General features: G+C 51.8%; 2 protein-coding genes across 16 annotated transcripts in view; one reads left to right on the top strand and one right to left on the bottom strand.

Annotated features, from left to right (window-relative positions):
• Positions 1 to 15,774, top strand: part of Sema4d (semaphorin 4D) — a 126,292-nt gene extending 110,518 nt beyond the window's left edge. For 9 of the 10 annotated variants that reach the window (XM_023704205.1, XM_023704197.1, XM_023704200.1 and 6 more), the window contains one exon: positions 281 to 1,662. In XM_023704205.1, coding sequence (XP_023559973.1) covers positions 281 to 1,185 — 905 coding nt within the window. In that variant the 3' untranslated portion in view covers positions 1,186 to 1,662. Of the gene's footprint in view, positions 1 to 280; positions 1,663 to 2,802; positions 3,013 to 11,479; positions 11,690 to 14,061; positions 14,160 to 14,936 lie in introns of those variants that run through there. The other variant, XM_023704206.1, reaches the window with a different exon arrangement.
• Positions 15,775 to 23,243: 7,469 nt separating this feature from the next.
• Secisbp2 (SECIS binding protein 2) overlaps positions 23,244 to 24,429 on the bottom strand; it is a 40,644-nt gene continuing 39,458 nt past the window's right edge. For all 6 annotated transcript variants that reach the window (XM_023704210.1, XM_023704207.1, XM_023704208.1 and 3 more), the window contains one exon: positions 23,244 to 24,036. In XM_023704210.1, the coding sequence (XP_023559978.1) occupies positions 23,933 to 24,036 (104 nt within the window). In that variant the 3' untranslated portion in view covers positions 23,244 to 23,932. The remainder of the gene's footprint in view (positions 24,037 to 24,429) is intronic.

The raw sequence follows: 24,429 nt of genomic DNA, 5'->3' as shown, positions 1-24,429 counted from the left end.
GCCTCACTCTGTCTCCCTAGCTTGCTGGGGTCAGGGCAGAGATGCAGGCTTTCAGCTGGTGAGACCTACCTCTGATTTTCGCTGTCCCCAAGGGCTGCCATCAGGGTCATCGTTGCTTTCGTGGTCACGCATGTCTTTATTTCCTAGTTGTCCTAGAAGATTCCATCTTGCTCCAGTGGGTGAAACTTATATCCTCTTGAGGGTATTGACCTGTTTTTAAGAACGGTTGAGTAAGCCACCAGGGTTGTTGATGCTGTGCACATTTATTTTGATGTTCCAGATAAGATTAAAGAAAGTTCCCCGCAGCATCCTTTCAAGCACGGAGACACAGCGGAACTCAAATGCTCCCAAAAGTCCAACCTAGCCCGGGTGGTGTGGAAGTTCCAGAACGGTGTGCTGAAGGCCGAGAGCCCCAAGTATGGTCTGATGGGCAGGAAAAATCTGCTCATCTTCAACCTGTCGGAAGGTGACAGTGGCGTATACCAGTGCCTGGCGGAGGAGAGGGTCAGGAACAAGACGGTCTCCCAGGTGGTGGCCAAGCTGGAGGTGCAGGTGCTCCCGCGGCCCTCACTGGCCTCCCACTCACCGGGCTTTCAGGCCACCTCCAGGGCGCCTGCAGCGGCCACCCAGGGGTCTTCTGCCCCAGGCCTGGCTGTACAGGCCACCTCCCCTGGGCCCATCACCCCGCCGCCCCGGCCCATGCCCACCAGCACATCCTGCGAGCCCAAGATCGTCATTAACACCGTGCCACAGCTACACTCTGAGAAGACCATGTACCTGAAGTCCAGTGACAACCGCCTGCTGATGTCTCTGTCGCTCTTTCTCTTCGTGCTCTTGCTCTGCCTCTTCTCCTACAACTGCTACAAGGGCTACCTCCCGGGGCAGTGCTTGAAGTTCCGCTCAGCCCTGCTGCTTGGCAAGAAGCAACCCAAGCCTGAGTTTTCGGACCTGGAGCAGAGTGTGAAGGAGACGCTGGTGGAGCCTGGGAGCTTTTCCCAGCAGAACGGAGAGCAGCCTCGGCCAGCCCTGGACACTGGCTATGAGACAGAGCCAGACACCATCACCAGCAAAGTCCCCACGGACAGGGAGGACTCACAGAGGATTGACGAGCTCTCTGCCAGGGACAGGCCATTTGATGTCAAGTGTGAACTCAAGTTTGCAGACTCGGACGCAGACGGGGACTGAGGCGTGTGCCTGTGGTGTCTTGCAGCCCACTGTGGGGCGCTTTGTGTCTTACCTGTTCAGTACCTGCGTCTCCAGTCTCGTGGCCGTGCAGCAGTCCTTAGTCTTGTTTCCTCGCTGGTTGAGTCTGTGACTTGCTCCTCTTTGTGGTTTGGGAAAATGACAAGCATTGCGTCCAGGTCAGAGTCCTGCAGTGGGTTGGAGCTCTGGGAGACCACTTTGCGGGTGGTGCCCCAACATTCCGGAGCCCTTTGTGTCATGGGGGAGAAGTGGCTGACCTCCCTGGGCTGCGCAGGGCTCCTTCCACTTCTCCCCATAGCAGCCACTAAAAGATGATTTCATTCCAGATTGGAAATGACATTTTAGTTTATCAGATTGGTAACTTATTGCCTGTTGTCCAGATTGGCACGAACCTTTTCTTCTGTTGAATTATTTTTTTTTAAGATTTTGCTTTGGTTATGTTGAGTCGTAGGTCTTTTTTTTTTTTTTTTTTTTTAGAAGACGGCATACGAGATGTTGCGGCGTGACTGGAGTTCAGACGTGTGCTCTTCCCATTACCGAAGCAGATGTTTTAATATTTAGAAAAAGATGTTCATCTTCCAGATTTTGTTGTATATTGGAATATGGCTTACGTTGCCTACGATTCTCAGGGATAGACTTACTTTTTGCTAAATGCATTTTTTCTGCTTTTAGAAGGTAGACCTGAAAATCTCATCTCTTGAACACACCGACCTTTTTACTTTTTACTTTATTCCTTGGAGGCATCATTTTCAGAAAGATTTTATTTCTTTATTTTTTTAACTTTCTTGAAGAGGAGGACTGCCCTGCACACACTGGCAGACATCGCATGAAGAAGAGTGGCATGGGGCCCGGGTGCCAGCGATCAGGCCACCCCGGGGAAGGCGTGCTGCCACATCACACCGTGGCTGCGGGCGAGCCCTCCTGTCTGGGGGTGGAGCCCTCACAAGGATGTCTTGGGTTCTCTGACCATCTCCCGTCTCTTCTTGCTTCTGTCATCCCCACTGCCACCTAGACTCTGTCCTTGGCCCCTTGGAGCTGTCCCCTCACTCCTGGAAGACAAGTGGTCTGTGGCAGAGCGCCGCTGGCTGCATCCAGGACCATGCATCTGGTACCCAAGGCCGCTGTCCCCACCTGGCCTCTGCTGCTGTCATTAAAGATATAAAGGAGCGGTAGAGTTTTAACCTTTGTTTCACACTCCATCTCCTGCTTTGTAAATACCCATGCAGAGGAGGACTTTTGTTTCGTGGCAGAGAACAATAAACTGGATTTCTGTGTGCCTGTGTGGACAGTCTGACCTTTCAGCATGACACAAGTTCATCTTTTGGGGTGTTAGCTTTTGTGTTTTATAAGATTTACTTTTATTTTTCTATCTTGACTTGTATACATGTGGAAAATACCCAAATAAATGAAAGGCTTCTACCAGTCACTTAGGCATGTATCACTTGCCGGGCTGTAGGGTGGCCCCAGTGGGGTGGCCTCAGGATCTGCCCTCACCCCCCACCTGTCTGCTTCCTGCTGCGCTCTGCCTTCTCTGGCCTGGCACTCGATCCTGATGATGCCCTCCTCAGTGCCCTTTCTTTTCTGTCCTCTGTCTCACAGCCTCATCTCCTAAGCCCTTTCCTCCTCCTGGCTCCTCCTCCCTGTCCTGTCTGGGTCCCGACTCGTCTTCCTCTCCCCGGAGCCCCTGGCCAGCCCCGGGCCCAGGGCGTGACAACCGCACACAGGTCGTCTTGCTGCCGCCCTTCCTGAGTGACCAGGCACAGCAGGTGCATGTCCTGGGGACCTTCCACCTCTTCTGCCAGGCCACAGGTGAGTCGGGCGCACCCCGTCCATGGGCCGAGGCTGCTTCTATGTCTGCGTTTCACCAAAGCCTACCACCTTCCTGGCTGGGCTGGTGGTAGAGCCCTCTGCTTTCCTGTGCAGTGGGACAGCCAGCAGGAGTCTGGTGTGAGGAGTCAACCAGCTCTTCTCCAGAAAGCCACCATACAGGCTGTGAGGGCCCCCGGGTCCCAGGCCTAGCTTCTCAGCCCTGCCCTGCTAACACTAGAAGCAGCCATAGACCATGGCATCATGAGTGGGCAGAGCTACCACCAGTGAGGCTTTCTTTACAAATTGCAGGGGGCTGGACTAGGAACAAGGGTTGATTCTATTTCTGTAGTACGTTAGAGGTTGGTTGACAGGCCATCTGAACTCCAGGCCTCAACTCTGGCATGTGTAGCGTGTGCTGTATCACTGAGCTGCATCCTCAGCACTTTGTAAGAGACTTCAGTTTAGAGATGGGGCTTGTGAAGTTGCCAGGCTGGTCCAGGAATTGGATCCTCCTCCCTCTGAGTTGCTGGGGTTGTAGGCATGAGCTACCATGTGCAGCACCTTCAGAACATTTTTAAAAAGTGACCCCAGAGCTCCTAGAACAGGAGTTCTGTTGACTTGTTCGAGGATGTTCAAAAGCACAGGTTACTGAGTCTGGTGTTCTCCGTGCAGTCACAAGAGCATTTTGATGGTGTTGGAGAACATCCCACAGGGTTGCTCGGGATGGGTGGGAGCTCAGCCAGAACATACCTGAGCTCTACCCCTGGCTTTGGCCGCTCTTGGCAGCTGGCACAGTGGCTGCGCCTGTGCTCTGGAGGGGAGGACTGAAAATGAAGATCCTGTTTACTTTTCAAACAAACCTCCATGGTCAGAAGGTACTAACGGTTGTAAGCTATTGCCTGTCCCTTGTTACGTCAGCTCTGGGAGCCCCAGAGAGGCCTGTGTACTTTGAGTGCGGGGCCTGTTGGTAGTTGGTCCCTGTGCATGGGCCCCGCAGGTGTGGACCGTAGGGACTGACCTCTTGTCTAACTCCTGTGGGAAGAACTCTCCAGTTTTGGTTTTCGTTTTTTGAGAGACAGGGCCTCGCTATTTCCTAGGTCAGCCTGAACTCCTGTGCTCAAACAGCTACTATCCTGCCTCAGCTCCTTTAGGAGCTGGACCTGACACGACCACACTGAGCGCTCTGGGCTCCTTTGGACCAGGCCTGGACTACGACACCTGTGTGTGGCTTCCTGGCCGGGTTTTGCTTAGAGTCGATGTCTGGCGGTGGTGGCTGCAGAGTGCCCTGTGGGCCCGCTGGAGGATCCTTCAGAGGTGGGGAGCTGGGTTCACACAACAGGGTGGAGAGCCCAGGACTCCTTCCCTGAGGACACAGGCAGGCTATGTGGCCAAGCGCATGGCATGGTTAGGTGGCAAGTATTTAGTTGCATGTCTTCTGCCAACCAGATTTTCATAGAGTCTAGCCCCTGGGCTTGGCAGGGGAAGACTGGTTCCTTGCAAGGAACAGACATTGCTGCGGTATTGGTTCGTGGAGAAGAAACTGGTGTGGGGGCCAAAGGACTGGGACCAGAGTGGGCAGTAGGAACCATCGAGGCCAATACCCATATAGGGCAGGGGCAGAAGGAAAAGGTGTCCCTTGGCTCCATCTCTGGCCACTGAGGCCAGGCCATGGGACCTGCACTGCCCCTGCCAGCCTCGGGCTAGAAAAATGCTTCCCCTGTGCTCTGCCCGTCAGTCCTGCCTTGTCTGGGCCTAGCAGTATCTGCTCCAGGGTCCAGGGACAGCTGTGGTCTTGCTCTTGCGTGGTAGGATCCAGTGGGATGAGCTTGACCCTTTCCTGACCCTCAGAACAGGGGCAGTTGGGAAAGCGAGGCCTCCTGCCTCCCTGTTCCCTCCTTGTGCAGGTGTTGCGCTCTCCAGGAACAGCTGGGGCCCCCTGGGGCCTTTCTTTCCGGTTTCTTTGTTCCACCAAGGCCACATCTGATGGCCAGGCATGAGGGGGGGCAGTGGCCATGGGCCTGAGGCCCAGGTGGCTCGGTGTGCGTGAAGCAAGGGGCCTGTGCTCTGCACCCTGGAGTCGCCTGCGTTTGGATGCCCCAGCACCAGCCACAGGGCAGGCTTTTCTGGGGAGAAATGGGTGTAGCCTGCACCTGGGTCTGATCCTGAGGGGACTCCTTGGGGCTGCAGCTTCCCTTGCCTCTGGGACGGCTGGGTTTGGACCTCCACCTGGGCTTGCTTTCTTGCTGAACAGCCATTTGTGTGGCAGTTGCTACAGCATTGCGGGCTGCCTGGCCTTTAGAATCTGAGATCAAAGAGGATATATGTGGGGCCTTGGTTCCCTCTGCTCCCTGGTGCCCACGCTTTGCTGGGTGACCCTTTTCCTCGTGAGAGCCGTACACCTCCCCGGAGGCTGACTGAAGTCACATGGTCCTGCCTGCCACAGGAGATGTGGCCCAAAAGCCGGGTGAGAGGGGTCCCTATGGACTCAGCCTCAGCTGCCTGAGAGGTAAGGTCACTGCCCAGCCTGCAGTGGCAGGCTGGTTCCAGAGAATGCCCTGGTATGAGCAGAGGACAGGGCTGGGGGTGGGATGGAGTGAGGTCTGGCCATGCAGCAGGGCGGGCGACTTCTCCAGGGTGGCACTTAGGACAGCCCTGCCACAGCATCTGGCTGGGAGGACCAGGACCTGAGCTGGAAGGGCTGGGCTCTCCTTCCACAGTGCTCCGTGTCTGAGACCCAGCGTAGCTCCTAGAGGCTACCTTCCTGCCCCCAGGTCCTGTGCACAGCAGCCTGTGGAGTCTCCCAGTTCCAGGTGGCAGCATCTACTGTGTGCTGTATGTGAATGGGCCTGGAAGTGGTGGGTTCATGTTCTTCCGTTCACCATGCATCCAGCTACAATGGGCTGGGTGGATGCTCCGCCTCGTGCTTCGTGTCCCACACCACATGTGCACCGTGCCATCCGCACCACCCAGAGCATACCACACACTGTGCACGGCACACCAGATTACACACTACATGCTCGTACCACGTGGCACATACATCATGTACTACACATCTTCCACACCATAAGGTACATACACATGTACACAACACAAATGCCACTCATGACGTACCTCACACAGCGCAGCAGGTAGCATACAACATACACATTACACCACATCCTGCATACATGTACAAATCTGCCACATCCCCAGGCCAGCCAGGGAGTTGGGTGACCACATCTCTCAAGTGCCTTTTGCACCTATGGCTCCAGTGGTCAGCATTGGGACATTTGGGGGTCACAACTGAGCTGGCCACAGGGCACCAGCACTTTGGGATGGCTCAGGACCCAAAGGAACACTGCAGAGGGTGGGAGCACACAGAAGCCTCCTCACCTCCGGCCAGCACCCAGAGGTTCCTTGGCCTCTGCCCATCCCGTCCTCACACCATGGAGACCTTGGGGTCACAGATCAGAGAGGCTGGAGCTACCAGCCTCTGTGCTACCCCTGCCCTGGCCACTTTGTGTCTTCTGTCCCTTTCTTGAGGGCAGGGCCACACCCAGAAGGCCTTACCCCAGTCCTGTCTCCATCCCAGGGTCCCAGTGACTGTTGACAAGTGTCCCAGCCATCTGGCCTCCATTCCTTTGCTAGGAGGTGGTAAATGTCCCACGGTGACTGCCCTGTGACTCCAGGATATTTAACATTTGCTGGCATGTGACTGTAGGGGTCAGGCAGGGCGTGGGCTGCCTGGGCCTAATGTAACTTCTACAGATTCTGGCGCAGCCCCAGAGCCTCCAAGATGTGCTGGAGGGACATGCCTGATGATCAGGGGCCCCTCCTGGCCAGCCCTCAGTCAGGGCACCTGCTGGTCCTCAGGTGTGACCTGGTCCAGACTCTCCAGGTAGACTTGCTAACGACAAGGTCCCGGCTGAGACTGAAGGATGCAGTCGTGAGTTTTCGGGGGTTTGGGGAGGACTTCTGGGGAGGCTGAGGTCTGGACTACAACTTGGAGGTAACAGACTGACATTGGACTGGGAAGGGGGTTCAGATCTGCACAGGTGTCTAAGTCCCCACCCAGCAAGGGCAAAGCAGGGTGACTTGAGCTAGGCAGTGTACAGGCCAGGACACAACTGGCGCTGGCCTGGGGTAGCTGCCGGAGAGCCCGTGAGATCTTGGGCACAGTCCACGGGAAGCTTCCCAAAGGCGCTTACAGCCCTGTCTTCCCAGGCTGTTCAGAACAGGCCCGAGTGGCAGGTGATACTGACACTGCCAGGGCAGGTGCAGCGGGTAGATGCCCCCGAGGACACTGTCAGGTGCTGCATGCGGGGTGTGGCTCGCTCCTCTCCCTCCTCCAGCTGTTCCAGGACTTGGGAGAGGACTTTAGATAGAGCAGAGAGAGGCGGTCAGTAGGGCCTCGGTGTATCCCCCACAACACAGATCTTGCCCCTCCAAGGGCAGAGGCTGAGGGGCAGAAACACACACCTGGGATAGGAAGAGCCACTGTCCCCAGGAGGGGGCCCAGGCATGGGCAGGCAGCAGGATCCTGAGAGAAGAGGGAATGTCAGGGGCCCCTGGGCAGTGTGCACTGCGGAACACCCTGGTGGTGCTCAGAGGTTAGTGTCCACCCACTAGGGGAGTGCCCACCTGGACATCACTGGGGATGTGGCCCCTGCAGGTGAGGCCTGGGGTGGACCCCTAAGGCTGCCCACATGTCAGGCCTCAGGTCCAGCTCCAGGGCAGGCAGCCTTCCTGGGGAGGCCACACTGGAGCAGCGTGGCTTGCTGTGTGGAATCAGCCCCGTGTGCCTCCTGATCACATCTGTGTGGCTCTGAAGCCAGAGTACTCATGACCACTTGGTCCTACAGGGCACTGTGGGACAGGGCAAGCAGGAGGGTGACGTGTGCTGGGGCCTGAGGCTCAGAGCAAAAAAGCAGGTAAGCTGTGGCCAGGAGTTGTCTTGGCCTGCTCTCAACCTGGGTCCTTCCCAGCCAGAAGGACATATCTCCTCCTTTGTCAGATGAGAAGCAGTACCACTGGCTTGATGCCAGGAAGAGCTAGTGACTTGTGTCCACTCGGTGGCTTATAGGGTGCACCGTCCTCCCGAGATGTCAGGATGGAACGGTGGGCAGTTGGCAGGCTCAAGGCTGGAACCAGAGTTCTCAGAGAAGAAAAAAAAAAAAAAAACACCAAGGCTGGGCATTTAGGTCTATAAGCAGAATCAGTGGGGTAACATGAATGGGTATGCCACCTCTGCCTGTCCCTTTTGCCACAAGTGCTGATGGGATGGCCCCATGGACTGGTTCTAACGCACTTTCCCTCTCTCTTTACTCTCCTCTGCATTCAGAATGAGTTGGATAGTTTAAAATGAATGCATGGAACGTAAGTACCCCTTCAACATCTTTCATGTCTATGAGTAAGCACATATTTAATAGTTACGATGCTTAAGCACCATCTTCATGCTGGTGGGGCACGTGGCAGTGTGTTCTGTGTTCTGTGCACACCTGAGAGTGGTCTCGGGGATTTTGCAGTTCATCTCACCTAGAGCAGGGCTGTGTGTCCAGGAGATGGGACTTTTTTTTTTTTTTCAACAAATAATACACTGCATATATTCTTCTTAGTGGGGGACTTTTTAAAAATAGGCTTCAGTGTCTGATGTTTAAAGACATTGCTTCGATCCTAATGCCTCCAGAGAATCAGGTTTTATTTTTTATGTATTTAGTACAGGGTCTACAGGGCCTATGTAGATCAGACTCGTAGTGATCCTCCTGTTTTCAGCCTCCCAAGCACTGGGATTACAGGTGTGCGCCACCATGCCCAGTCTCAATCACAGTCTCAGATGGGGGTGGGGCCAGCACGACAGACTGGGAATCAAACCTCAGCCCCTGAGTCTGCCTAAGCAGGCACTTTAATCTGCTGAGCTATCTGGCTGGCCCCAGAGAATCAGTTTCTTTAAGTGCAATTCCAGTTTGATCCCTTGAAGCTGGGAAGTGGCAAAAACAAATGTGTCCTGAAGAACATCCGGCAGCTACAAAGACAAAATGCTCAGCCCTTGGATCCATGGGCTCACACCCATGGGCTCAGCCGGTACGCAGAGGCAAGGCTGCGCCTGTGCTGAATATGAACTCCGCGTCACGGGCCCCAAGCATGTGGCAGGACCACTTGCAAAGTGCTCTCGTATTAGGTGTTACAGACCATCCAGAGAGGACATGAATCTGTGGGCAGATGTGCATGTGCGACTTGCAAATGTGTTGCTGTTCCCTGTACAGGACTCAAACATCTGTGATTTTTGATACCTTTTGTGGTCCTGGAACCAGTGCATAGTGGCTACTGAGGGAAGATTATGTGTGTCCCCCAGTTGATGGACATCTGTCCATGTAGACAGAAACACACACACACACACACACACACACACACACACACACGTGCGTGCATGCATAGTGAAAAAATAGGATAACATGGATTGAAACCATTCTGCACAAAAGAGCCCAAGAGGGGCCCAGAGACTGCTACACAAACCACCTTTGGAAGATCTTTCAGAGTTCCTGAGAGTTTACAGCACATTTCTTTCAACTTAGCATTCTATTTTTTCACTATGTTTGTTGAATTTGTAAACTGTAGGAAAACACAGACAAGCCCCAAATACAGCTGTCCGGGGATGGCTACGTCTAGCATCATGGCCACTATCAGGCCTTTTGTTCGTATCTACACGTGCCTGTGGCTAGATGTACCCATGTAGAAACACAGCTATACATACACACACAGACGCACGCTTAGATTTTTTTGCTCACGTTAGTGTTTTTGTTTCTCAAAATCTAATACAAGATTCACAGTGACAGTGCAGGGGGCTTCTTACGACTAACAAGTGCACCCCATCTCTCGAGATGCCTCCCTGACGGTCTGGTTGGGCTAATGCTTGAGGAAAGTCCTCTGACCCAGCGGTGGGGACTGGTAAAGGAGCCACAACCCCTAGACGCCAAGGGTGTGAGCCCAGCACAAGTGTAGTAACATCAGTGAAAACAGCCATCTTTTGCAGCTGCAGCACAGGCCAGGGGCTCAGGCTCTGGCAACCCCACCTCCCCAGAACCCGGCATGGTCCTCCCACCTCTGGACACCTCAGCGAAGGGCGCTGCCCATGTTTTGTGTGCCTGCATTCTTAGGAACACTGGGCTTGGGCCTGTTTTTCTGGCTGAGTGGCTTCTGCTTCAGCCAAAGATAGGAGTCGCTAGCACCTCTAGCATCATCCATTCTTGTGTGCACATAGCTCCTCATGCCTGCCCAGTGTCCTCCATGCAACTGTGGTCTGTCACTCCGAGGTGGCATCTGGGAGTCCAATTTCTAGCGAGCCATTCTCATCCGGTTCCTGGCCAAGTAGAGGTTACCCTGGGGGATCTTGAGCACACACTAGCTCAGGCGGCCTCTCAGCCTGTCTGGGAGATGAGAGGGCCAAGGGGAAGGGCAGACGTCCACCGCAGGGAGCCAGGGCTCTGGTCAGGGAGGGCTGCCCTAAGGCAGGTGGGTGCACCTGTAGGAGTGGAATGGCAGCATGATCGTGGCGACAGGCCAGGCCAAGCTTACCCTTCGTGGGACTGCTATGTGGGTGCACCCAGCTGCACATACCCTGAGGCAAGCTCTGAGGGTCCCTGGCTCACACCACCACCCCCTTGCCTTCTTCAAGTTCTGAGCAGTGGCCAGTGTGGGCACCATGTCACAGGGTGATGCCCGGCTTGTGTCTTCCTTGAGGAATGGGCGGTAGTGCCTGTTCCAGTACAGCCAGCCACTCCTGGGCCTTGGAGTGAAGTCTGAGACCCACAGGCTGGACCCTGGAAGGCGGCCTTGGCCCCACTCATGGTTCCTACCCTTGGGCTTCACCACCCCTCTCCAGCTACCTGCTCAGGCGTGAATGTAAGGTCTGAGTGGTTCCTCCTTGTCAGCTCAGCCTCTAGCCCTGACCTCCCTGCTTGAGGACACACAGCCTTCTCACCCTGGAAGGATAGCCTCTTCAGGCGAGGCAGGCCCTGCAGTGCCCACAATGGATCAGATGAGCTAAAGCCACCTCACTGTGCCCACGACAGGCCGACTGTTAGGGAGTGTGAGAAATAAGTGACCCTAGCCCCTCCACCCAACAAATCAGGTAAAAAGTCTGGAAGGGACCCAGTTTGGGACAGCTGTGGTTGATGCTGGCTCTCTCCCTCGGCACATGTGCATGCGTGTTGGCTGCCCAGGGCATATAACACAACAGGAAGACACAACAGCAACACTCCACGGCAGGGGTGCAGAGCCACATAGATGTGCTCAGAATAAACCATCTACAGGCCAGACGCAGGCAGTGAACAGGGCGTTGGAGAGCTGAGGTAGAGCTGCCCTTTCGCGGACAGTCACTTGGGCCTTATCCCAAGGCAGCCCAGGGACTATACTGGTAGTGGCCTCCCAGCACTGCTGCTGAGGCAGCTCTCGTGGGCCACCGAGGTGGAGATGGATCATGTGCCCATAGGTCCTGCGGACATCCACTTTACCTGGGAGAAGAACAGCCGTGTCCTGGAGACGTGTGTGCCCTTGCAGACCCACCTGCTGCCCGACGGCAGGGTCCATGCGCTCAGTTGGCTGCGGGACGCCATCCAGGAGAGCAGCGAGTACCGCTGCTCCGTCCTCTCCTCTGCAGGGAACCAGACCTCAAAAGTGCGGGTTACAGTAGTGAGGCATGGTAAGTGATGCCCTGGCCTGCAGCTGCCTGAGGCGGCTGCACACCCTCATCTCAAAGCATGCTGGTGTGGCAGCACGTCGGGAGTTGACCACTGGCTTTCCGTGGAGAAAGATGAGGATTTGGCTTTTCCTTCTCTGCTTCCCCAGTGCCCACGCCATATCTGCACAAATATGACCACTTTCGAGCCCACATGGACCCAGGCACTTGTTCTCGCTGTCAGGCCCCCACCTTGCCACAGGGGGCATGCGTTTCTACCACGAGGACTGCCTCATCCCCTGGGCCTGTTGGGATCCCTGTGTGATTTCCTTTTGCTTGGTTCTTCATGGTCATGAATTCAACAGCAGATTGCAGTCCGTGACCTTCGTGTCCTGCAGTCAGCTTCTCCAGAACCTCCTGGCCAGCTCCCCTGGGCACCTTGCTGTCCGCACCAGGAGCTGCATGTGGCCTTGGGATGGCCCTTCCCCTCAAGTCAGAGAACACCCTCTTGTGTAATACTGCATCCCTGAAAGGGTGTGCAGGAGCAGATGCTCCAAGAGCCTGCACGTTCTGCCTGCATGCTAACAGGACAGTGTGGGCATGGAACTGTGGCCTGAAGGTCACTACCGCGAGGCACCTGAGCACCCGGCCCCGTTTCCAGCACTTTATCAGAGCCGTTTCAATGCCATGAAACCTTGCGGTGGCTTGTTTTCCCCAAGCCTCAGCGGCTGGACCTGTTAACCACAGGAGAGCCCTGCCCTTCAGCTGGGAGGTGCCTTCTTGAAGAGCTGTCGTGCTCCACTGTTCTCCAGAACTCGCTTCCCAGGATGCGTGGCGGGAGCTGCGCTGCCCACCTTTCCCGTCAGTGCTTGACCCTTTCTTCTATTTCTTGGCAGGTTCTCTCAGCTTTCCTTGCCAGAATGAGCCCTTTCATTTCTAAGATCCCGTTTCTAAGTGATCTTTTTGTCTCCTGCATTGTTATTTCATGAAGTGACCTCTTCACTGAGAATACTGAGTCAGTGTCCTCGAGTTTCCTTTGGTCCTTCCAGATTGCCCATTTGGCTGTCCAGTGGGCTGCTCCTCAGGTGTCTTGTGGTCCTGATGTCCATCTGTACTGAAGAAAGGGCCGCACGGTCTCCCATCTCAGCCCTTTCCTGCTGTGGTGCGGCCTCTGCACAGGCAGTACCAGTGGCACTTGCTAGAAATGTGGGAGCAGATGGCCTCCTGGGGCCTGGGGCTGACAATCTCTCCAGTGAGTCCTGCACTGCTTAAGCACAGCTCGTCTCCACAGCAGTGTCCTGGTCCCCGCTTTGCGATGATAGATTCTCACTGGGTTGCAGCTCAGACTGGGAGCAGCAGGCCCAGTGAGGTTTAGGTTGGGTTCCTGGGACCCTCTGTCCCTCCCTCACTGCTTAGTCCAGTGTCCAGGTGCTGTGACTCTGCAGCAGAACCACACCTGAGCAGTCTGCTCAAGGCTTGGCAGCGTTGTGCTCTGACATGAGTGTGAGGTGGCTCTTGGACTCCCCTGCCCGGCCCACATGGCCCCCTTCCTGCATCTGGCCTGTCGGTGTCCATGTGTCCCTCCACCTCTTGCCTTCTGCGTTCTTGCTGTGTCCTCTGCTTTTCACACTTGCATATATGTTTCAAAAGAACCCCAGGGTCCATTTAGTGGTGGTCTTGGCAGGAGCAGAAGTAACTGCTGGGCAACTTCTGCCCCCAGGCTGCTGGCAGGGAAGGTGCCTTACAAACTGAAATCTGCCCAGCAGCCGCTGCACTGCCACCAGAGGCTGTGTGGTCAGGAGGGCAGCGACCTTACCAGGAATGCTGCCGCTACCATTTATAGATGGTGCAGCAGAAGCCCATAAGGACATGAGTGACCTGCTCAGGATCAGCAACCAGGAAGACCAGTACTTGACCTGAACACAGGCACCTTTCTGGCCAAGCAGCTCTCTACACAACAGAGGCAGGAGGAAGAAATGCCTGGCTAGGGGAGCTCCCCATTTTCCCTGCCTCCTCCCCACCCAGATGATTTTTATCTTCAAGGTGAGGGAATGCCCTTGTTCTTGTAGCTGGCAGATTCCTGTCATGCAGCAGCCCAGTCCAGCCCTCTGCCACAGAAATAGGAAGAGGCTGTGAGGGATGTGGGGATAGGCCTGCTGTGGCTGAGAAGGACAGCAGCAAGCAGAGATGGGGCCTGGGCGAGGATGCTCCCAGGAGTTGCTGCTCAGAGCTGCATGGACGAGGCTAGCAGGACTCACCTAAGACAATACAGCTGGCCCTGGCAGACACATGGAGCGCTGCTGTGGCCCACTCAGCCATCTGTCCAGCTGCAGTGTGGCCTTGCTGGACAGAGGCCATCCACAGTGCTGCTGATCTGTGCCCCACTTGTCTTCCAGAGGCAGCCCAGCGGGAGAAGTGGAGCAGAGAGCTCGCTACTTGGAGGGCTGTGGTTGGGGAGCATGACCGACTGATGCAGGGCTGGAGGAAGGCCTGGGTACGTACCTGGCCACCAGAGGCCGCCGAGGCCCTTCCTAGCAGTGGGCCCGCCTTCTTCAGCCCACTGAGCAGCTCTGCTGAGAATCTCGCAGCCCCAAGGGTGCCCTGGCTCTGCATTAAGGCTGGAAGGGGTCAAGGGGCCCTGAACTGCCCCTCAAAGAGACTGAGGTAGATATGCACGCCCCACAGGTCTGCATGGCTGAGGCCACTTCCTGGGGGCTCTTAGCTGGCTACTGCTGGGGAGCAGGGAGAGGTGATCTCCTGGGCACAACCAGCAGGATCAGGTCCACGCTGCAGCTGCAGGACACAGTATGCCCAGGCAGGCTCCCAAGTCCCTGGCACTGCTTTCCCAGCTGTCACCAAAAGGCAAGACCACAGGTTTACTGTTAGATAAGCAGCCATGGAGGGAGAGCTGTGGGCCAAGTGGCTGCCACAAGCTCCCAAGGATGACAGCTCGTAGGTGGTCTGTTCATATCAGAATGCATGAGGTCACAGCTGTCCCCAAGCCCTTCTGAGAATGCCTGGGCTGAGCAGTCCTGGCTGCATGGGGCACATTTGCAAAACAAGTCAAAGCAAAAGGGCTGCCTTTGCCTGTGCAATACCCATGGGCCATCCATTCCCAAGTGCTCTGCTCCTTAGACTCCAAGGGACCAGGAGACTCGAGATGTCAGGCCTTTACAGCACCATGTGAGGTGGTCTAGGGGAGAGTCGGGCCATCTTACAGGGCAGGGGCCGTCTATTCAGCTAAGAACTCTATACCTCCTTGTTCTTCCAGGAAAGCTGTAGCAAGGATGCCTTGTAGCTACCAGGAGGCAGTGCCTGACAGACCCTGGGTGGGCACTGCTGCCCTTGGCCATGGGCACTGTGGGCTCCAGAACCCAAGGCAGCAAGCAGTCTACCGAGACAGCTATGTGTGCAGTCGCTGAGCAGCGGACAAGCAGAGCCCCAAAGTTGCCCGGGACAGTAACGGCACCACAGAAGGTCTGCCTGGCAGCAGTGGGTGACACAAATGCCAAGCTCCTCTTCCCCCAGTGGCCACCCCCATGCCAGCCAGGGCTCCACCCTGCACACTGGACCCTCCCCAGGAGCACTGCTCTCCTTCCGCCCTCCCTTGGGCTTAAGGGTGGAAACCAAGGCTGCAGCTGCCCCACCAGACATCCTGCTGCCTCACCGAGTCCACTCTCGGGACCGCAGGTGAGAATCCCAGGGAAAACCTGTCGGGGTCCTGCCTGTGTTGACAGGGAGGTCAGCGCAGAGTGGCTCTGTAATGTCTGTGTGCGTTTTCACTAACCTGTGCGGCTGCGCTGTCCCTACTATGTGGTCCTGGCTGCGCCTGTTCGCTCCCCCTGCGCTCTGCTTCTGCAGTGCGACACTGGCTGGTGAGGCAGGATGGCCAGTGGGTCGGCAGCGCCCACCTCCTGGTGCCAGAATAAACGCTCTTGAAAGCAGTCTGAGTGACGGGTGTTCTGTTATAGTAGCCACTGAGCCTTACCGAGTGCAGCTGGATCTCAGTCACTGTGTGAGAATTTGGGAAGGCTTGGCCTGAACGCTGTGCAGCCTTTAATCATAGAGACCCGCCTTGTTTTGTTTGTGGAACAACAGTGTTCATGCCATCATAAAATCAAGGCCTCTGTTAAAAAGAAAGCTGAGGGGGCTGGGGAGGCAGCTCAGCAGCACAGCACCTACTTGGCAAGTGCAAGGTCCTGAGTTCAATTCCTGGCACCAAAAAGAAAAAAAAAGCCAAGGCGGAGACAACATGGCTGAACTGAGAAGAAGCCTCGTTCAGAGCTACTCAGAGAAATTCAACTAAAAACGGGTAGCTAAAAGAAAGCGGAGGACATACACTCTGAAAGCAAAATTCAACCTGCAGTGAGACTCTCAGATCAAGCAAAACACAGATAAAGGACTTAGTGAAATGGCCAGCCAGCCACCCACCCGCCTGGGTCACTGGCTCAGGACGACTGCCTGCCATACCGGGAAGCTTAAAAGAACAAACAAAATGATACTAAATAGTGTGGCTAAGTCAAGCTGTACAGGACAGACTTGGGATACAAGGTCCCCTTCCTCTTCTGCCAACAGAAGTAAACTCCCATACAAAGGAGTAAGTGAACTGCTCCCTTCCTGAAGACTGATTCATTTTTTGGTTGGTTGGTTGGTTTTGTTTCTTCCTTTTCTTCCCTACCATTTTGTGCACCACAGAGCTGAATGGAACCTCGAGGAACAAGATTAAAGACTATAGTGGTGAGCAGTAAATGGAACAGCCATCCCCGCCCCTGTGTCCTGTGGAAAGAGGCAGAGGGAATAAAACACCTTGGACCACAGGACTGTGCAGCCCAGGCTGTCCTGTCACTGAGGTCAGGAACAGAAAGGCACCCACAGCACCCCGCTGCATCAGCAACATGACAGACTACAGGGGAGGCAGGTGGCAGTGGACCCTGTAAAGCGAACAGTGGGAAGGCAGCACTCCCCCTTGGGAGAGGAGTAGAACTGGGACTGAGCAGCTTGGAGGCAGTACAGCAAAGGACCACAGCGTCTCACCTTACCCTGCAACAAGCGACCCAACCCCAGAGGATGGAGATCTGCCAGGGGAAAGGAACACAGAGGGCTGAGCAAGGGCCAGGAGGAGCCTGTGGTGCACGGGACTGGGAATTAATGAATACAAGGGCTGGTTCTTTGAGAGAATAAACAAAACTGATAAACCCTTAGCCAACCTTATCCAGAAAGGAAGTAAGGGTCTGGGGAGATGGCTCAGTGGTCTAGGCATCTGCCTGGCAAATGCAAGGGCCCAGGTTTGATCCCCAGTACTGCATGCTGTGCTGGTCCCAGAACCCCGGACATGCCGTGGAGACCACCAAAACCAGGCATGGTGGCATACGTCTGTAATCCCAGTGCTAGGGAGGCTGAGACAGGAGGGTCACTACAAGTCCAAGCTGCATAGCGAGACCCTGTACCCAATAAATAAATAAATGATTAAAAATAAAGGAAAGAAAAGACTCAAATTTATGCACTGAGGAATGAAAACTGTGAAAATACTCCAGATTCTGTGGAAATTCAGATCATCAATATGTAACTTTGAAAATCTTTACTCTCATAGGCTGGGAAACACACAAGAAATCCACAGATTCCTAGACAGTTATGAAAAAAGATAAAAATTATGAATAACTTGGGGGCCGGGGAGTTAGCTCAGTAGAATAAGTGCTTGTCTGGCAAATGCAAGGGCCTGAGTTCAATCCCCAGTTCGGAAAAAAAGAAAAACCCAGTATCAGTTAATGAAATTAAAATTTGGCCAAAAAAGAAAAGTGCAGGTCCTGATGGGTTCATTACTGAATTCTCTAAGAAACTTAGAAAAGATTTAATGCCAATACTCCTCAAAGTTCTTAATGAGCTTAAATGGGAAGCAATTCTCCCAAACTCCTTCTTGGAGTCAGCTATTACCCTGATACAAAATCAGAGAAAGTTCCAACCAAACATGAGACCTACAGGCCAGTGTCCCTAATGAACAGAGATGTAGAAATTCTCAGTAAGATACTAGCAAACAAAATGCAACAAATCATGAAGAAGACCACACACCATGACCAAGTGGGAGTCATCAGACTGATACAGGGATGGTTCAATATATGCAAATCAATAAGTGGAACACACAACACACCCTATCATCACAGCCAGAGACAACATTCATATGACCATTTCAACAGATGCAGGACAAACTTTTCATAAAGTCCAACACTCACTTATAATAAAAACCCTATAGAAAATTGGAATAGATGGTCTTTATATCCATCTGATAAAAGCCATCTATGACAAGCAACAGACAACATTACACTAAATGGTCAAAAACAAAGCTTTCACTATAAAGTCAAGAACAAAACAAAATGTCCATTATCACCACCTTAGCCAGAGCAACCAAGCAAGAGAAATAAAAAGAACGATAGGAAAGTAAGTCAAGTTATGAGATGACATGATACTCTACATGGTGTCTTCTATAAAAAGACACCAAAAACTCCACCAAAAGATTGAGATTTAATAAGCAAATTTAGTAGTATAAAGGGGTAGTTAACACTCAAAAATTAGTAGCATTCCTGTACACAAATAATAAACTCACTAAGACAGAAATTTGGGCCACAACACTTCAAAATAACATCCAAAATATGAAATACTTAGGAATCAATCTAACAAAAAACATGAAAGATCTACACATTGAACATTACAGTTCTCTGAAAAAGGAGAGCAAGAAGATATCAGAAAATGGAAAGATATCCCCTGCTTGTGGGCAGGAAGAACACAGTGAAACTGACCATACTCCCCCAACTCTTACAGATTTAATGCAACTCTGATGGAAATACCATTAGAATATCCCACCGATCTAGAGAAAACACTCCTAGAATTCATCTGGAACCAGAAGAGACCTAGAATAGCAAAAACAATCCTGGCCAACAAAGTCAAGACAGGAGGTATCACAGTCCCTGACTTGAAATTTTTTATTTTGTTTTTATTTTTATTTTATTTATTTTGTGTGTGGCCAGCTCAACCCACCAGGGGGCGGGGCGGGCTGGCATATGGTGCTGGGGGATTGAACCGAGGTCCCTGTGCTTTGCTTGGCTTAGCTTGTTCTAAATAAGTGCTTTAGACCACTGAGCCATCTCACCAGCCCCCCTGACTTGAAATTATACTATAAAGTTACTATGATTAAAATCAGCATGGTACTGGCAAAAAAACCAAAAAAACCTGATGACCAGTGTAACAGATTAGAAAATGCAGTCACAATTATAAACACACTCAGCCAACTTATCTTTAATGAAAGGGCCAAATATGTTCACTGGAAGAAAGATAACATCTTTTAATAAATAGTACTAGAAAAACTGGTTCTCCATATGCTAAAGACTAAAACTAGACCTGTCTATCACTATGCACTGAAGTAAAAATGGATCAAAGATCTAATATAATATAGTTTTATGTATTTGGTACAGGGTCTCATTATGCAGCTCGGACTTGTAGTGATCCTCCTGTTTTCAGCCTCTCCAGGACTGGGTTACAGGTATACACCACTACGCCTGGAACCCAGTCACTGGCTCAGCACACCCCGGGGGCAGGGGCAGTGTGGCATACAGGACCTGGGATTAAACCTTGGTCCTTGCATTTGCCAAAGCAGGTGCTTTAATCCTCTGAGCTATCTCGCCAGCCCTCAAAGATCTAAATATTAAAACAGAAACACTAAGCCTACTGGAAAGAAAAGTAGGTAGAAATCTTGAAGGTATAGGTATAGGCAGAGAGTTCATGAACAAAACCCAAACTGAGGACTGGCCAAATAGCTCAGTGGATTAAAGCACCTGCAAGCAGGTGCAGGGGCCACGGGTTTGATCCCTGTGCCTGCTGTGCCGGCCCTGTCCCCGGGGCGTTCTGAGACAGCGATTAAGACTGGGTGTGGTGGCACCTGCCTGTAATCCCAGCACTTGGGAGGCTGTAAACAGGAGAATCACTATGAGTCTGATCTAGTTGTGAGACCCTGAACACCCTGTAGACCCTTTCCTAAAACAAACAAACCAAAAATAAAACAGTACGGGAAATACTTCCAAAATCAATAGTTGGGATCTCCTCTTATTAAAAAGCCTCTTTTTGTACATCAAAAGAAATCACTAATAAAGTGAAAAGATACCTAAAAGAGTGGGAAAAAATTTAGCCAATTGTACCTCAGGCAAAAGACCTCTATATAGAATATATAAAGAATCGGAGGAGGGGGGAAAAAAAAGCACACGTCCTCCAACCCATTCAAGGACTTATTACAAAAATGGGCATCTGAGATGAATGTGTACTTCTCAGATGGAGAAATACAAGTGGCAAATATATGAAAAAATGGCCACCATTACTAGTCATTCTAGAAATGCAATTTAAAATAACACTGAGATTCCATTTCACCCCAGAAAGAATGGCAACCATCAAGAAATCAACATCTCCACTGTTGGTGGGAGTACAGACTGGTACAACCACCACAGAGATCAGTATGGTGATTCCTCAAAAAGCTAGGATCAGAGGTCCCATTTGATCCAACTATATTCCCCTTATGAGTATCTTTTCAGAACAATTCAAAACATCATACCACAGCAAATATGTGCACCTATGTTTATAGCAACATGGTTGGTCACAGTTAGATCTTGGAAACAACTCAAATGCACATCAACAAGAAATGGATGAAGAAAATGTGGTATTTTTATACAATGGAACAATACTTAGCAATAAAGGATAAATTGGAAACTATTTTTTTGTGGTACTGGCGATTGAACTCAGGACCTTGTGCTACTAAGCTATCTCCCAGCCCTGAAACTTTTATTTATTTTCTGTATTTTAGGGAAGGGTCTACAGGGTGTTCAGGGTCTCACTACTAAATCGGACTCGTAGTGATTCTCCTGTTTACAGCCTCCCAAGAGCTGGGATTACAGGCACAGTCACCAAGCATGGCAGGCACAGGGATCAAACTTGTGATCCCTGCACCTGCTTGCAGGCGCTTTAATCTGCTGAGCTATTTGGCCAGCCCTGAAACTTTTTTTTTTTTTTTTTTTTTTGGCAGAATCAGGGATTGAACTCAGGCCCTTGTGCTTGCCAGGGAAGCGCTTATTCCACCATCTCTCCAGCCCCAAAAGCATTTTTTTTTTTTTTTTGTGGTGCCGGGGATTGAACTCAGGATCTTGTGCTTGCCAGGCAAGCACTTATTCTACTGAGCTATCTCCTTGGCCCTTGAAACTTATAAGTAAATGAATGTAACTTGAGACCATATTCATAAGTGAAATAAACCAGACTCATGTAAACTTCATAATGTCTCCCTTGTGTGAGAAATTCAATAATAAGGTCTAAAATATACAATAGGTATTATGAAATGGGAAGAAATTGTTCAAAAAGAAAGAAACTAGGATGGGTGAAAGGGGAAAGGACAGAAGGAGAAAAAATACAAGTCAGTTATACTATTTGTGTCTTTTTTTTTTAATTTTATTTATTTATGCGTGTGTGTGTGTGTGTGTGTGTGTGTGTGTGTGGCCAGCTCAGCCCCCCAGGGGGCGGGGCAGGCTGGCATGTGGTGCTGGGGGATCGAACCGTGGTCCCTGTGGTTTGCTAAGCTTGTTGTAAGTAGGTGCTTTAGACCACTGAGCCATCTCACCAGCCCTATTTGTGTCTCTTAATCATTGAAAAGGTTTGTGCTAATACCAATTAGAGAAATTTTAATGTCCATATCTTATACTCTGAGTAATTGCTTTAAAGAGAACATGCATGTATTAATTGCTATTGTTCTATTATTTTGTTATGAAATTTTGATTTACCTGTTTTAAACTTAAAAAAAGAAGAGGGCCAGCCAGATAGCTCAGCAGATTAAAGCACCTGCTTAGGCAGAGGCAGAGACTGGGGTTTAATTCCCAGCATGCCGTGCCAGCCCCACCCCAGGGCGGCTGAGACAGAGATTGAGACTGGGTGTGCCTGTAATCCCAGGTCTTGGGAGGCTGAAGAATTACTGAGTCTGATCTGTAGTGAGACCCTGTAGACCCTGTACTATAAATACAAAAAAAAAAAAAAAAAAACTGAGAGCTGAGCTCCTCGTAGGACCATGGCTGTCATGAAGTACTGGTTCTCTCTTTAGCCATGTGAGCACAGCCTGCTCCACACCTTAATTCTGAGATCTTCCCATGAAAAAAGCACACTGGTTCTTACATGATCCTTCATGCATTGGAGTGAAAGAGGATCCTGGAGATGAGGAGTTGTGAGTAGAGTTATCTTGGTTGCCTGTGCACATTCTGTCCCTGTCTCCTGGAGTGGTTTGGAGGCTGCCAGGTGCCTGCCCACCCATCTGGATGAGGGCCATCATCTTGCTCACAGAACTGTCAAGGACATGTAACAGGAGGCTCTTCTGTGAGTTGTCCACTCACATTCATGGGGCTCGAAGGAGTACATTCAAGTGCAGCAGTGCTGAGTGAATTTTGTGAGCTCTAGGGTGCTTCCCATGGTATTCTCCCTGAGGTGACTCAGTGGATGCACATGCTCTATAAGATAGGGAACACATTCGAGGTTCGGTGACCGGGTCTCCTGGTGGGGACTGTAGCTCCGAGGAGGACTTGGGACTCTGCACATGTTAATACAAGAACTGCACATTTGTTGTGCTCAGCCCCCACCCCCAAATCTCTACTTTACCACATTTAAGCCAAATTGAGCACCACAGGTACCACAGACCTGGAGCCCTCCAAGAAGGGCATTTGAGTAGACCGCATCTCCAAGAGAAACTAAAACAATTTTTTTTTTTTGCTCCAAATGCCTTCAGGCCAGGTTTGGCTGACTTGAGTTGTGGGGATCGAACCACAGCGACCTGAGCCTGACTGCTTTGTTGAAGCAGCCACTTAAAGACCTGAGCTAAGGGGCAGGCCCCCCAACAATTTTTTGACTGATCAAGTGTAAAAATTCTACCTACTGAGTATAGCTCAAAGGCTATTTAATTTTTTCCCCATAAAGTACACATGGAGCTCTTATTCTCACATGAGCTCCTATTTTCAAACGTACCACATCAACCTGCTCTGGCTCTTGATCAGGGGTAGGCAGAAAAGATGCCTTCCTCTATCTTGCTGACCTGGCTGGCCACACATGTGTCCCATACTACCTAAGAACACACCCCAGCCAGCCACGTGCTGGCCACACAGATCCTGAAGGTGGTCACCACAAGCACCCTGTGGCACACTGCCAGCCTTGCCCACAGCACACTGTTCTGACTCATTTGTGCAGTGTGATCTGGGCCACTAGTGTCTGGTGGTAATGAACTGAACAGGAGCTACAAAACCAAAGCAGTACAGGACCTGCTTGCTTGACACGCTGAAATGAAAACCTTTTCTACCACCAGCTTTGGTGAAGGGAATGCAAGAATGGACTGGGACCGAAAGGCCCCTTTAGCCCTGACACTTCAGCAGGGCCCACTGCTAGAGCTGGTGCACATGGCCATCTTGCCTGGCTCAGCCCCACCAGGTCAGAGACAAGTGTCTCACAGGGACAATTCAGGATGCAGGAGTAACCAGATGACTGAGACCACTGACAAGGCTAAAAGCATCAGAGTCTGAAATGAAATTAAATAATCACTCTTTATTCAAAATAAATAAACCCGCTTTCTTACAGGGAAAATATGCAAGTAAGCTCTGCCCCTTGGGCTCCATGACAGAAATCACATTCACAATATGTTCATTTAAAAAAGGAAGATTAGTAGGTTAACTAAGCTGAAATCTAGCAACCTGAATACACACCCTTTCTTTGGAAATACAGACCAAAACCAGTAACTGATGTCAAAAAGTCGCAGGTTAGAAAACCAATGTTCCTTCTGAGGCTCATTTTAGCAACTCCTCCCCACTGTTAAGCTGAAGAGCTATGCCCCTGAGAAAGGGCCCATGCCCACTGCCCTCTGTTCCAATGTCAGCATCCCTGCGAGAGTCAGCTCCTCCCAGCCCTTGCCCCTGCCTGCCTCTGTGACAGTCTAGGCTCAGCCACGCGGCAGTAGAGGGGAGGCCCCAGCAGCTGAGGTGCTCAAGGATGCATTTCCAGTGTTCTCCAGACTGCAGCTGGCAGCAGGTGGAATCCCACCTCTGAAGCCTCACAACCACCATTTTGTGTGTCTTTTGTGGAGGTTAATTTCCAAATTCAATAGCCATACAAAATACAGAAGGTCAGTGAAAAACTGAAAAGAACAGCCCTGATGTCTTTTGAAGCTTCCCTGCTCCTTACTCACAATACACAGACATATAGGAAAGAAATCTCTCCTTATAAATTCAAGTTGCTCATCTGAGAGGTTGAGGCCTCCAGGGATTCTTCCAGCTCCAGGGTGCAGCAACTGTATGCTTCCAGATGCTTTCTCCAAACCTGAACTGGAACAGGAAACAGCAGTGAGGGGCAGACAAGTCAGAAACCCCTCTTCCCAGGAAGCCAGTGGGGAGACGCTACCCCTGCTCAGAGCAGGCTCTGCCCGCCTCCCAGCCTACTGGGATCCCTCAGTGAGCAACCTCAGCCATACCCTGGAGAGCACCCTTTGAGACTCCACTTGGCCTCCCAAAACATTCCTAAGTGTGCTACCTTCGAGACTATCCTCTGGGTGACGTGTGGGTGATACTCATCTGGGACAGATATCTGTCTCAGGCCCTCATAGTTTCCCAAGTCTTGTCAGGCCACAGTCTGGACCTCTCAGGTCCTATTGCAGTGTGTCTGGCACCATGGATGCCAGGGTGCTTTCCTGAGGACCCCATGTAAGCCACAGAGTGCCT

This window comes from Octodon degus, unplaced genomic scaffold (genome assembly GCF_000260255.1).
Source record: "Octodon degus isolate 3935 unplaced genomic scaffold, OctDeg1.0 scaffold00192, whole genome shotgun sequence".
In the NCBI taxonomy this organism is placed as follows: Eukaryota; Metazoa; Chordata; class Mammalia; order Rodentia; family Octodontidae; genus Octodon; species Octodon degus.
This window is presented reverse-complemented; position numbering and strand designations above follow the sequence as displayed.